The sequence below is a fragment of the Rattus norvegicus genome, chromosome 9, assembly GCF_021556685.1.
Source record: "Rattus norvegicus strain SHRSP/BbbUtx chromosome 9, alternate assembly SHRSP_T2T, whole genome shotgun sequence".
Lineage (NCBI taxonomy): Eukaryota > Metazoa > Chordata > Mammalia > Rodentia > Muridae > Rattus > Rattus norvegicus.
Window position 1 is genome coordinate 26,407,085 of NC_141542.1, and position 13,187 is coordinate 26,420,271.

At 47.3% G+C, this 13,187-nt stretch overlaps 1 protein-coding gene across 2 annotated transcripts in view; it reads right to left on the reverse strand.

Annotated features, from left to right (window-relative positions):
• The window catches only part of Kif6 (kinesin family member 6), a 295,931-nt gene that overhangs the window by 211,078 nt on the left and 71,666 nt on the right, over nt 1-13,187 (reverse strand). For both annotated transcript variants that reach the window (NM_001431181.1, XM_087564678.1), the window contains 1 exon segment: nt 6,285-6,414. In NM_001431181.1, coding sequence (NP_001418110.1) covers nt 6,285-6,414 — 130 coding nt within the window.

Consider the following 13,187-nt stretch of genomic DNA (forward strand, 5'->3'; position numbering starts at 1 on the left):
CTAGTCATAGCAAGATTCATCTGAGAATATGGCACACATAAAAAGCTCATGACATGAAAAGATTGATCAGACATTACAAGAACAAAATGAACTAAAAGAAATAGATAAAAGGAGAAAGTGTTTGCGCAATATGCGATAAAAAGTTATTTCATCACTACCGATTCCTTGATAATTTTTTGAGTTTTGTTTTTGTTTTTGTGTTTGTTTTCCAGAGACAAAGTCTCTCTGTATAACCACCCTGGCTGTCCTGGAACCTGCATTGTAGACTAGGCTGGCCTCAAACTCACAGAGACCCACCTGCCTCTGCCTTCTAAGTGTTAGGATTAAAGGCATGTGCTTGCATGCTCAGCAAAGAACCATGCCATATATATATATATATATATATATATATATATATATATATATATATATATATATATATATATATATATATATATATATATATATATATATATATATGCTCTCTCTGCATGTACACCTGCATGCCAGAAGAAACCTTCATAGATGGCCATGAGCTATCATCTGGGTGCTAGGAACTGAACTCAGGACCTCTGGAAGAGCATCCAGTGCTCTTAACCACTGAGCCATCTCTCCAGCCCCATTACTTTTTGTTTGTTTGTTTGTTTTTTGGTTCTTTTTTTCGGAGCTGGGGACCGAACCCAGGGCCTTGCGCTTCCTAGGCAAGCGCTCTACCACTGAGCTAAATCCCCAACCCAGCCCCATTACTTTTTAACTGAGTGACTACTATAGAGCAGGCCATATTTCTAATTTTCATGGACATGGGCTCTGTAAACAAGACATGGGTGAGCATGTCAGCCAGACATACCAGAACACTCCATGAGAGAAGCAGGGGGAAAGCACAAGGGCGAAGGATGTTCAGAGCTTACTAACAGCAAGGATTGGTAGGGGATGAGAGGGCCCGATGGGAGAAGGGCCTTGCCACCAAGTCCAAGGAGAAGAGTTGAGTCCCCAGGATTCACTCAATGAAAGGAGAGAAATAACTTTGCTAGCTGTCCTCTGATTTCCACAGGCAACATACTACACCCACATATATACACACAAAATAAATAAAAATGTTCTGTGAAAATAAAAAAGAATTTAAAAAATTATCAAACACTGAAAGTGTAAATTGCAACAGGCTTTTCTTGTTTTCCTGCCAACTGGAGACCTTGGGGATGCTGGGGGATGAGGAGCAGAGGCAGCATGGGCCAGCTCACTCTTCCGACCTTTGCTAACAGCCAGGTGCAAGCGCTACCCACCTCAGTGAAGTTCCTCTCAACTCCTGAAGCCCAGGACTGCAGCTTAAGTGCTGTGGGATGCTTTGGTCCAGGTTGACCCTCTACCATGTATGGGTGCAGAACAGGGGTGGGGCCGGTCCAGAAAAAATGCCAATAGACTTAGCAGGGACCGAGGTGTCTGACAAGAACATACAGCATGCCTTCTCCAAATATGCTGGACTAGTTGATGGGAAAAGCTCAACTACGATACTCGAGATACATCAAGTCACCCCAGCTTTTGCTGGGGTAGGGCTGGGGGTGTGATCACTCATGGTTCAGCGCATAAAACATTCACACTCACTTGGGGAAAAATTAACTGCAGGTCATAATCAAGTATTATTCAAAGTAGTGGTAGGATTGCAGAACTTAAGACTTCCAAATAAAGAACTGGTTTTAACAACATTTCTGTAAGAGGCTGGATACCAAAGAAAAGCAAACTCCACCTTGTGTCCTACATATCTGGACTTTGTTTTGCAAAAGTTTTCTGGTTTCCATGACAACCTCAAGAGATGTCTGTTCAAAAGGAAACTGGGATCTCTCTCTCTCTCTCCCTTCCTCCCTCCCTCCCTCCCTCCCTCCTTTCTTCCCTCTGTCCCTCCCTCTTTTTCTCTGTCTCAAAGAAATGATTAGTGTGTTCTTTTTATCAGGGGAAGCTCGTTCTATGCTGACAAATTGCATTTTGACAGCTAGCTCGTGATCCAAGACAGGCGTGTCAGGAGCAGAATAATAAGGAATTTTCAGGAGCTGGCAGTCTGCATTTATAGTTTTATGTATGAGTGGTCGCTTTCATTGAATTTGAGAGATAAACGGAAGTGCTAAATACTTGAAATACTTCTGAGATAATTCATAAGTACATCCATGCTTGAAATAGCTGACAGATGTCGATGTGATGACTGTGGTATGAAGGGACACGAGCTTCTGAGTCAGAGGGACAGGGGCGGAGCCTGGCATCCGCTCAGCAAGCTGGGTGAGCTTCAGCAGGGCATGGAACCCATTCGACCTCAGTTTCCCCCAATAAAGTAAGAGCTAGAAATACTACACAGGTAGGTGATGGCAATGGTTGGGTGGTTAAGGGAGCTTGCTGCTAACACTGATAGCATGAGTTTGATTCCCAGTACCCACATGATTCTTCTGCCCTTCACATGTGTGTTCTGGCATGTGCACACATATGTACAAACACATGCATAAATGAAAATGAATAATAAATGTTATTTTTAAAGATGCATGTAAAGTGTCTACTACGACATCCAGTCTATTGATCAGGCAAGGCTATGACCACTGATTTCATCAAAGGGTGAGGACCTTTCCAAAACTCACTGCAGACAGAACAATAGCAAGAGCCTTCCGCAGGCACGAGTCACCCGTGAGGGAGGTCAGCACTGAGGCAGTGCCAGCCTCCTCTGCTTTCTCATGGGCCCATTTGCATGCTGCATCTTCTGGTTGGCTGTTGTTAAACCTGTGTACAGAGATAGTCAGATTCTCCCTAGTCTTTCCTCGTTTACCTGCACTCGTCCTTAATCCGCCTTTAGTCTTTAATCCAATTCTTGAAAACAGTAAGAGTGTCCCAGATGACGTCATGGGCAAAACATTGAAGCTCTAAATACAAACAGGAAACAGAAAGCTTGTGCAGACTTTCATCCAGTGAGGGAATCAAGTCAAAAGTCCTTAAATACCTATGTCCCATAAGCACCAGCTAAGGTGGTCAGTGTACCTAAACTATTCAGTCAGTAAATAAATAGCAGTGGCAATGGCTCAGCAGGTGTGGTGCTCTGAATGAAAAGGGCCCTTATATTTGAATGCTTAGTCACCAGGGGGTTTGAAGGGGTAGCCTTGGAGGTGTTATCACAGCAGGCAGGCTCTTCTAAAAGCCAACACCATTCCCCGTTTGAATCCTGTTGTCTCTGCCTCATGACTGTTATCTCAAGATGTGAGCACTCAGCTGACTGCTCTAGCACCACGCCTGCCTGCCTGCCTGCTGCCTGCCTCCCTGCCTGCCTGCTGCCTGCCTGCCCGCCTGCCCGCCTGCCTGCCTGCTGCCTGCCTGCCTGCCTGCTGCCTGCCTGCCTGCCTGCTGCCTGCCTGCTGCCTGCCTGCTGCCTGCCTGCTGCCTGCTGCCTGCCTGCCTGCTGCCTGCCTGCCTGCTGCCTGCCTGCTGCCTGCCCGCCCGCCCGCCTGCCTGCCTGCCCACCCGCCTGCCCGCCTGCCTGCCTGCCTGCCTGCCTGCCCGCCTGCCCGCCTGCCTGCCTGCCTGCCTGCCTGCCTGCTGCCTGCCCGCCTGCCCGCCTGCCTGCCTGCCTGCCTGCCTGCTGCCTGCCTGCTGCCTGCTGCCTGCTGCCTGCCTGCTGCCTGCCTGCTGCCTGCCTGCCTGCTGCCTGCCTGCCTGCTGCCTGCCTGCCTGCTGCCCGCCCGCCCGCCTGCCTGCCTGCCTGCTGCCTGCCTGCCTGCTGCCTGCCTGCTGCCTGCCTGCCTGCTGCCTGCCTGCCTGCCTGCCTGCTGCCTGCCTGCTGCCTGCCCGCCCGCCCGCCTGCCTGCCTGCCCGCCCGCCTGCCCGCCTGCCTGCCTGCCTGCCTGCCTGCCCGCCTGCCCGCCTGCCTGCCTGCCTGCCTGCCTGCCTGCTGCCTGCCCGCCTGCCCGCCTGCCTGCCTGCCTGCCTGCCTGCTGCCTGCCTGCTGCCTGCTGCCTGCTGCCTGCCTGCTGCCTGCCTGCTGCCTGCCTGCCTGCTGCCTGCCTGCCTGCTGCCTGCCTGCCTGCTGCCCGCCCGCCCGCCTGCCTGCCTGCCTGCTGCCTGCCTGCCTGCTGCCTGCCTGCTGCCTGCCTGCCTGCTGCCTGCCTGCCTGCCTGCTGCCTGCCCGCCTGCTGCCTGCTGCCTGCTGCCTGCCTGCTGCCTGCTGCCTGCTGCCTGCTGCCTGCCTGCTGCCTGCCTGCCTGCCTGCCCGCCCGCCTGCTGCCTGCCTCCCTGCCTGCCTGCTGCCTGCTGCCTGCCTGCCTGCTGCCTGCCTGCCTGCCTGCTGCCTGCTGCCTGCTGCCTGCCTGCTGCCTGCTGCCTGCCTGCCTGCCTGCCTGCTGCCTGCCTGCCTGCCTGCTGCCTGCCTGCCTGCCTGCTGCCTGCTGCCTGCTGCCTGCCTGCTGCCTGCCTGCTGCCATGCTCCCCTCCACTCAGAAGGTGGAGTGGGGGATTACTGGACTAAAACAGCTATCTGAACTGGCTAGATCGGCAAGTTCTGGGCTTGGGTGAGAGATTCTGCCTCAATATATGAGGTGGGGAAAGAATGAAGAAGACACTGACTATCAGCCTCTGGCCTCCAAATGCATATGCAGACATTCAGGTCAACACACATGTAAACACACATGCATATGAAAATCAGTAAGAAAAAAATCAACAAAACTATGGGCCCACATAGTAAGATGTGGACAGCATATCTTCTAGGGCCTTCTGGACCTAGGTCTATCACTTTCGTGTCTAAGGACACGTAGCAGAAAACAGGTCACTCAATGGAGACTCCTCTTTACCTCCCACCAGTTATCAGCATCATGAAATACGGCAGTCTGAGAGCAGGACTTAAAGTCTCAGGGCTGGAGAGCTGGCTCTGTGGTTAAGAGCAGTTTTGGTTTCTAGAACCCGCAGGGCAGTTCACGACCACCTGCAACTCCAGTTCCAGGAAATTTGACTTTCCTGGGTATCAGTTATGCACAAGGTGCACAGACATGTGTGCAGGCAAAAGAGTCATATACACAAAATAATATTTTATAAAAGTTAAAAAGAAAGTCACAACAACAATTGAAAGTGCACCTGTTCTCACACTGCCAGCTCCACGCTCACCATCACCTCCACCACCGTGGTCACTACTGACACTACGTGTATTTCCTTCAGTCCAGTGACTGAACGGAGCCTCACGACCCCCAGCCCTGCTCAGTAGCTGATTCAGGTATGAGTCACTCCCGACTGCTACCCAAGGGCTCTCAAGACACAAGGAGGGAACCCAGTTAAATCTGAATGACACATAAGCAAAGGATGCTTTCTTTTTCTTTTTCAGTATAAACGTGTCCTAAATGTTGCCCTGGAACATACAACACATAACTTCCTGTGTTCCATGGTATTTTCTGAGTGTTTTACAAATATTAACTCACCAACTAAAAGAAAATACACAGTGACATAAACACATGCCACCAGACCAGCAATCTGAGGGTAGGAAGAATGAACTGTGCCTTATACTTTTCGATTTGAAAAAGGAAGCATCTTATAATTAAGATGTTTTACAGGCTGCCACTGATTAGATGCAAAACAATCTGTGTTAAATTAAAAAGCAGAAAAGTGAAAAGTCAGACAGTGTGGCAAAATAGAGAGCAGTGGGCTGAGAACAACAAGGTCTAGGCGTCCTTGCTCAAGGAACCTGACCTTGAATAGATTGCTTTTGTGTGGAGGATGATAGCTCTATACTGTGAAAGGGAAACGAGAAATCTTCAAATGTAATATATTTTCAGCTTCCTATCTTTATACCAAAATCAAGAATTGACACCAAGTGTGGGGGGCTGGATCCTCACAAAGAGTGACTGGTAACAAGAATGTAGCTCGCAAAACAGTTTCTAGTCCGTCACTGTAGGGAAGTCATAGTGGTGGGAACTCGAGACAGCTGGTCACATTGCACCCAAAGTCAGGAAGGAACAAGGAAAATCAAATGCACATGTGTTCCTGCTTGCATGTGCTCAGCCTAGAGAATGATGCCACCCACAGTAGGCTGGGGTTTGCCCTACTGGCAGGGACAGAGACAATTCCAATACAGGCAACCCCTCACTGGGACTCTCTTCCCAAATCATCTAGGTGATATCAAGTTGAAAATTACAGCTAACCACAGTAGGTAACCCAGGGAAGATCTCATTTCCCTGGATCTAGGTTTCCTACACTGCAACGTGCAATCCAGACAATGTCATTATGAAGCTCTTTGTGGCCTCCACATTCTATCCTGTCTCATGATCTTGGAAAAGTTGCTTGAGAGAGATGCCTGTTACCTCGGCGATCATCCTGTTGGTGTCCCCCAAGAAGAGCAGGTTCAAAGCTTCCTCCTCAGTTGTTGCCTGATGAAGAGACAGGTTTTTCAGGTGAATGTTCTGATCAGGGTCCTCCAATATTGTCACTTTCCTGGGGGTCGTGAGGGGGGCAGTGAGAGAAGAAGGTACTGGTGAGAAGCATTAGAAGTATGACAACAAGCAAATGTCTAGAAACCAGCTAGTAGAGCGTGCTGAACAAGACCCAGGAGGCACCAGACACCCCTGGATCAGCACCCAACACCGACGGCCCGTGGGCCTGTGGGCAGTGCTGCCAGACAGCGCTGAAGCTGGGAAAAGTATTTCAACCACCCAGCCGAGAAACTGCATCAGTGCAATCTCCGGGTCACGAAACCTCAGAGTACACACTCACCCTATCTGAGTAAAAGAGCAAGCCATTAACTCTCTGCCTCTGTATCAGGAAATGAAGTGACACCATCATCTTTTGTTTGTTTGTTTGTTTTTGTTTGTTTGTTTGGTTGGTTGGTTTTGGTCATAATTCAGTTTCTTAAATGGGCAATGCACTCAACTTTCCATTCGGTGTCTTATCTTGCCTGATGGACATGACCTGACTCATCGGCTTGCATATGAGAGAAACCCAGGTAATTATCATCCTTCCTTGAGAGATTCTCCTGGACTTTTCTCATCAAGGTGAGAAAAAAAGCCAAGAAGTTCATGACGAAGACTTACCTTGTCCATCAAAGCCATTTCGTAGTCCTCCTCCCTTTATGACAAACTTTTTCTTCTATCACATCTTCTGCTAGAGCCTTGGCTGTCTACCACATCTATCTGTACAGTGACCTTAGGGCTGCCCCAGAACCAGCCTCGTTCCTCCCAACCCTGAATCCAGAGATGGCTGGTGAACCCTCTCTCCTGGTCCTTTCCCAGATATCCTGCAGTGAACAAGATTTGGAAAACTTCCTCCAATCTTGCTCCAAAAACCTACAGATTGGAGCCATGGAGTGACTAGAGAGAGTTCCTTTCCAAGGTGCTGTGTATCATTCATGCATTTTGCCAAAGAGCATCTCTGGGAGTGTTTCACTTGCTTCAAACTTTAAAATGGTGATGTTAAGCAAAGGTTAGTACTATCTGGGACACTTCATCTTTAAAGGAAAAGCAAATGGACACACCATTTCCTCACCGTAAAACCTTATTTACAGGGGACAGGGTTGATAAAGATACCCTACGTTAAGACTGAGCATTAAAATCTTTTTTTCTCAGCATGTTGACCAACTATACTTCTTTGCATTGACTGCTGCCCACTGCAAAAACTAGCATCTCTGACCAAAGCTGAGAGCAGCTCATGTGTTTGGGTATCCCCATAAATATTGAAAAGGCGGCTTCACTGAATGACCATTTCACAAATTAACAGTAGCATGTTCTACTAGAGACCATGACCTCAGAAATACAGTCTCAGGCAGGACTTTCCCTCCTGAGAAATGGGTCTTAAGTCCAATCAGAAGGTGGTTACTCCAATAACCACCATACTACTACTGTGTCAGTGGCCACATCCTGTCTGGAGGGCTGGCATTGCATCATGCAAAGTCCATCCCTGAGAAAGACCACTGAAGATTTTCCTACCACAACAGCCTGCTTAGTGTCTCTAGACATCATGAAAGCTAGCCAGCAGGAAGGATGTTTCTTGACCAGTTTGAGACTGGTTTTTCTACGTCCTGCAAACAAAATGTATTAGGTCATCAGCAATAGGGTCTTCACAACCAAGAGCATACACAGCACTAAATAGACTTCGTGGGTCATCAAAAAAGACATGAAGTCTGGAGGTGACACACTGAGGAAAAGATGGATGAGTTGGAGGAAGGAAATCTGGGATGTACTTTACATTATATAGAAGCATGCAGTGCTTAAGGATACAGAAGAGTTATTTTTAAAAATAAAATATGTGAATAAGGAAAAAACTTATTTGGGATACGGTTACCTTTTAAATGAAGATTTTTCAAATACCATAATTACATTTTTTTCCATTTTTCAAGGAAGTTTCTGGCCTTTTCATATGTAATTTGTGGGCACTTAAAATACTAACCGCAGTAGGAAATGTAACTGGCCTGGCACATCTGCAGGCAATGTGTCCCTGGAGGTGTGCTCCTTTCCTGCAGAGGACTCCACTGCAGACCCTTCCTTCCACAATACCCACAAAGATGGAAAAACTCCTTTCCCTGGATGGAAACACATATACTTTATTTATATACTTTAATAAGACTCAGAAGTGAGCATATTGAAAATGCCCAGGAAGTCTGAATTGACATGGATGAGTTGTGTTCTATTCTGAGGAGCTTCCTCATGCCTTAGATTTTGACTCAGACCAGCTCAAGACACTTTGAATCAATTCGTCCTCCAGGGACACGGAAGATGGGATTCTCTCTGACCTCCAGGTTCACCTATGGAGGTGCGAGACGTGAAGTAATATTTGAAGGTGAAGTCAGAAAATAAGCAATGAGATGGCGAAATATTAGAAGTGAAAAGGGGAAAGGATTCAGGCGCTGACCATGAAGGAAAAGAATTCCTCCAGCACCAGCCTAAAGTGAATGGAGGATGAACAAGGAGAACTGAATCCCACTCCTTCCCTGCAAGAGCCCAGCAGTGGGGACACAGAGGAGGGGAGGGCAATACAAACTCACCTTCACTCCAGCCATAGCTGCAGTCCTAGCTTTACTCTTACAGCTGCCCTCACAATAATCCTGTATAACCAAGACACTAATCACATTCCTAGCCTAACCCTGGCCTTAGCCTGAACCCTAGTACTCACCAGAGTCCCGAGCTGAGTCTAGTCCCAAACCTAGTCCTAACTCTAAGCCTAGCCCTAAACCTTCCTTGAGCATTACCATGAGGAGCAGAGGCCATACCCACTGAGTTTCACTTTTCTCTGATCGCTGTCTGCTTTTGTCAACATTCTCCTGTCTATTCAAGTGTATGTGGGTATGAAGGATAGATGGCCAATCTTGCCTGACTAGTTTTGGGTGTGGATGATGGAAAGGCGAAACTGTGTCCTCCAGTTACATTTCGGGGACAATCTTCAATTTATCATATCTTATTACTATTCATAATAGGCTGTGCATAGGATTAAAATCTGATGCATTATGGGAAAGATTGTGTACAACAGAGAGAAATGATTATATAACCTAATATGCCAATCAAAATAGAGACCTACCTTCCCTACACTCCTAGTAACCATCTTTTCCTGCTCTTGAGCCTCAGGAAGGGAAGGCCCAGGCAATAATTAGTGCCCTTGGGGCTCTTCACGCATGTGGCCTGCTGTCAATCTTGGCGGTGTCCTTTTATGACTATTGCTTTGCTAAGAACAAAGTCACCTTGCATCTAATGCAAATCTGAGTGAGCCCTAATTTTCAATTCTTTGGGTAAAGTGCCAAGAACCTGAAATGCCAGACCCAGACCCAGGCCACCGGTAATTCATTCTTCATAGGAAGGTTCTACTGGTCATTTAGCCCATGGGTAAAGCAAGCCACATAATGTTGACCACAGCAATAACTGACTCGGTGGGGTATCCAGCTAAGCACCCACAGGGCTTATTTCATCGCTACATTAAAAAAGAAAACGTTTTGAGAGGAAGTCTCGACGTCTGGGTTCTCTGCCACTGTGCCAGTTAAACAGAAACTCCAGCATGCACTGAGGGGTGTAGAGCAGGCTCACTGCAGAGACCAGCCGTTGCTGTCACTGATTTAGGGTTGTGTCTGGGTAGAGCAGTGACAGAAGAGGAGAGAGGAGAGAAGTGTTAGCTCTTTGTTGGTACCTTGGGAGTGAAGTTTAGACTCTTCATGGCTTTCACCTCTAATGTGGCTACTCTGGACCAATCAAATGCCTACATTACTGCTGGGTGCTGGTCTGGCTTTGCTGCCTTGGTCAAAATCCAATTAGCATCCAATTAGCATGTACCTGGTTTTCCTCCAGGGTGGTTTCAGCTGTGTGTTATAACTTTGCTGTCTTTATGTCTCAGAATTGTTTTGTTTTTGATGCTGTGTTTCTCGTATCTTCTGACTGTTTGTCAATAGAGGTTTTGAAAGGCAGGCATAGGTGTTGGCTGATGTTGAAGACCACGGGTCTCTTGTAGTCTGCTCAGTACTCATTCACGGGCATTCTAGAAAGACTCCATCTGCATCTGGTGCTGTCATATTTACTTGTTGGTTTGTTTTTACTGAGACAGAGTCTCACTATGCAGCCCTTGCTCACCTGAAACTTGCTATGCTGACCAGGCTGGCCTCGAGCTTACAGAGATTGATCTGTGTATGCCTTCAGACTTCTGGAATTAAAGATGTGTCCCACCATGCCTAGCTTCCCGCGCAGTCTTTGAGCCTGCCCCCCTCCTCTCTCTCTCTCCTCTCTCTCCTCTTCACTGAGTTTCTCCTGGGTTCTGCACCTCCCCTTGGATTGATGTTCACTGCCTGGCCTGCTCCCGCTCAGTCTCCCAGGAGCCCTTCCTGCCAGCCTATCAGCCCCGCCCCCTCTCAGGCTCTGGAAACCATGCCTAGACTCCCTCTCACCTTGGATGCTAACTGGGATATGAGAAGGGTCTCAACTCCACAACTGCTGGCGGCATTGTTAAGGTTGGGGAAAAATGAAGATCACTGGTAAATGTTTTTTCCCAAACTGCTTCCTTCCCCGGCCCCTCTCCTTCATGCTCCTTCTCACACAGTGGTCATTATTTCCTCAGCCTCTGCCCAGCCCTCGCTTCTGACTACAATTTTTACAGGCCTGCAAGAGGACTGTATTAGTGTTTCTTAAATAAACATTCTACTTCCAGGATGGAAACCCACCAGACTATTTATTTGATTCCTTGGAGAGGGCCTGTGAATAGTTTCACCACAAAATGTTTCTAAAATGTTTAGATTTTAAGCAAAAGTCAGCGATCGTCCTGAGTTGGACACCTAAGTGGAAAAGTTCTGCTAAGTGTACCCAGCCTGCTTAATGATGGGGAAGCAACAAGCTTCGTATTTTCTCTATAAACACAATCATTTCCATTTGGCTACTCAGAAGGAATTTGTAGGCTCATTGTAACTTACTGGAAGGCACAGGAAGAACAATAGCCAAGCTCTTGCTCTCAGTAGTGGAAGCCATCAATGAAAGAGCTGCTCCGCCGCATTCCAGCATTGTCTTGTTGGACAGGAAGTTCCCAGAAGTTACAGGCATGAATATGGACCCCCGCTTTCATGGTACAGACAAGCGCTACCCTGTGATTTCTTCTTTTTCTTCTTTATTTTAATGTCAACTTGCAAAGGTTCCATTCAATCATACAGGTTGTGTACTGCACAATAGCCTTGTCCACAGACTGCCACTCCCTTCAGGAATTTATGGCTGCTGTTATTGTTTTGGTTGTTAGGACAAGTGTCTATTAGAGAGCTGTGCAGTATCTTTTAGCCAAGATTCCAATGATGGATGCTAGAGTCTACTGATTCTTTTTGTGGTTTTGTTGTTGTTGTATTGTGATTAATTTTATGTGGTGTGTTGTGTGTGTTGTGTGTGTGTCCCAAAGAGGCCACAAGAGGCCATCAGATCCCCCTTGGAGCTAGAGTTATGGACATCTGTGAGCTACCCAACATGGGTGCTTGGATCTGAATTTTGGTCCTCTGAAGGATCAGTAAGCACCCTTAGCCACTGAGGCATCTCTCCAGCCAGAGATTCTTTTACAGTAACAGCCATGAAAATCATCACAGTCTTAAATGGTATGCTTTCCATTTAGGAAGACTAAAATTAACCAAAGGAAGGTGTCTATTTTCTGTACAGCTAAGACCAACAGTTCTCCTGTTTTGCCTCAGGAGACGCACTTAAACTCTAACTACTGTCCCGTTATAGCAAGGTGACATGAGGCACTTTCAAAAGCATCTTCTATTTTCATTTAAGATTACTTAAATATAGAATAGACTAAAGACATAATGTGCATGTTTGTGTGCATATCTAGATATAAGCATATGACTGGTTACATTTAAAAAATTACACACTTCAAGATAAATGTAGATTCCTATCAGCTGCAGGAAAATCTCACAAATCTGGAGCCTATTTTTCCCCATGACAGCAACTTTTTAAAATGATTTTACTTTGTGTGTGTTTGTGTGTGTGTGTGTGTGTGTGTGTGTGTGTGTGTGTGTGTGTGCGCGCGTGCATGTGTGTGTGCCTATCACATGTATGCAGGCACCTGCAGAGGCCAGAAGAGAGCACTGGATTCACCAGAACTGGAGTTACAGGTGGTTGCGAGCTGCCATTTCTGTAAGAGCAGTCAGTCCATGCTCCTGATCTCTGCGCCATCGTCTCTAGCCCAACCCACCCCCCAGTGAGAAAGCCTTGTGAACTGTTAACAAATCACAGGCAGGACAATGGAATTGAGAGCGCGTTATCATACTGTGCTGCTGTGTGATTATGAATATTAACAGCTTTATACTGCCTGAGATCTCACTGTATCCACAGCTGAGCAGTCTTCAATGACTGAGGCTGGTCCTGTACAACTCCCCCACCCTCTCTCTGCCTGACTGCTCTGCTCCAGGGCTCTGTTCTCCATTTCCAGCATCCTGGTAGAAGAAGGTTGCAGAAATGGAGTCAGGCAGCATAGGTGAGGTTTCCTGGAGACTCATCCCAGTTGCTGGCTATGTTGGTTTCTTTCTGCTGCTGCTGAATTGTTTCTGTGCTAAACATATTAGGAGGTCATCCTCTGTGCTGTGAATTCTCTGGGATTGGACATCTGTATAGTATCATATATTTACTGCAATCAAACCACCTAATCATACAGACTGGTTCCACCGACTGATTCCTCTGTTGGCCACCCCACCTTCCTTCTTATGCACTAGCACACATGATCACATTATTGTCTATAACTGTGCCTTTTCCAGAATGTCAGCTAGAAGG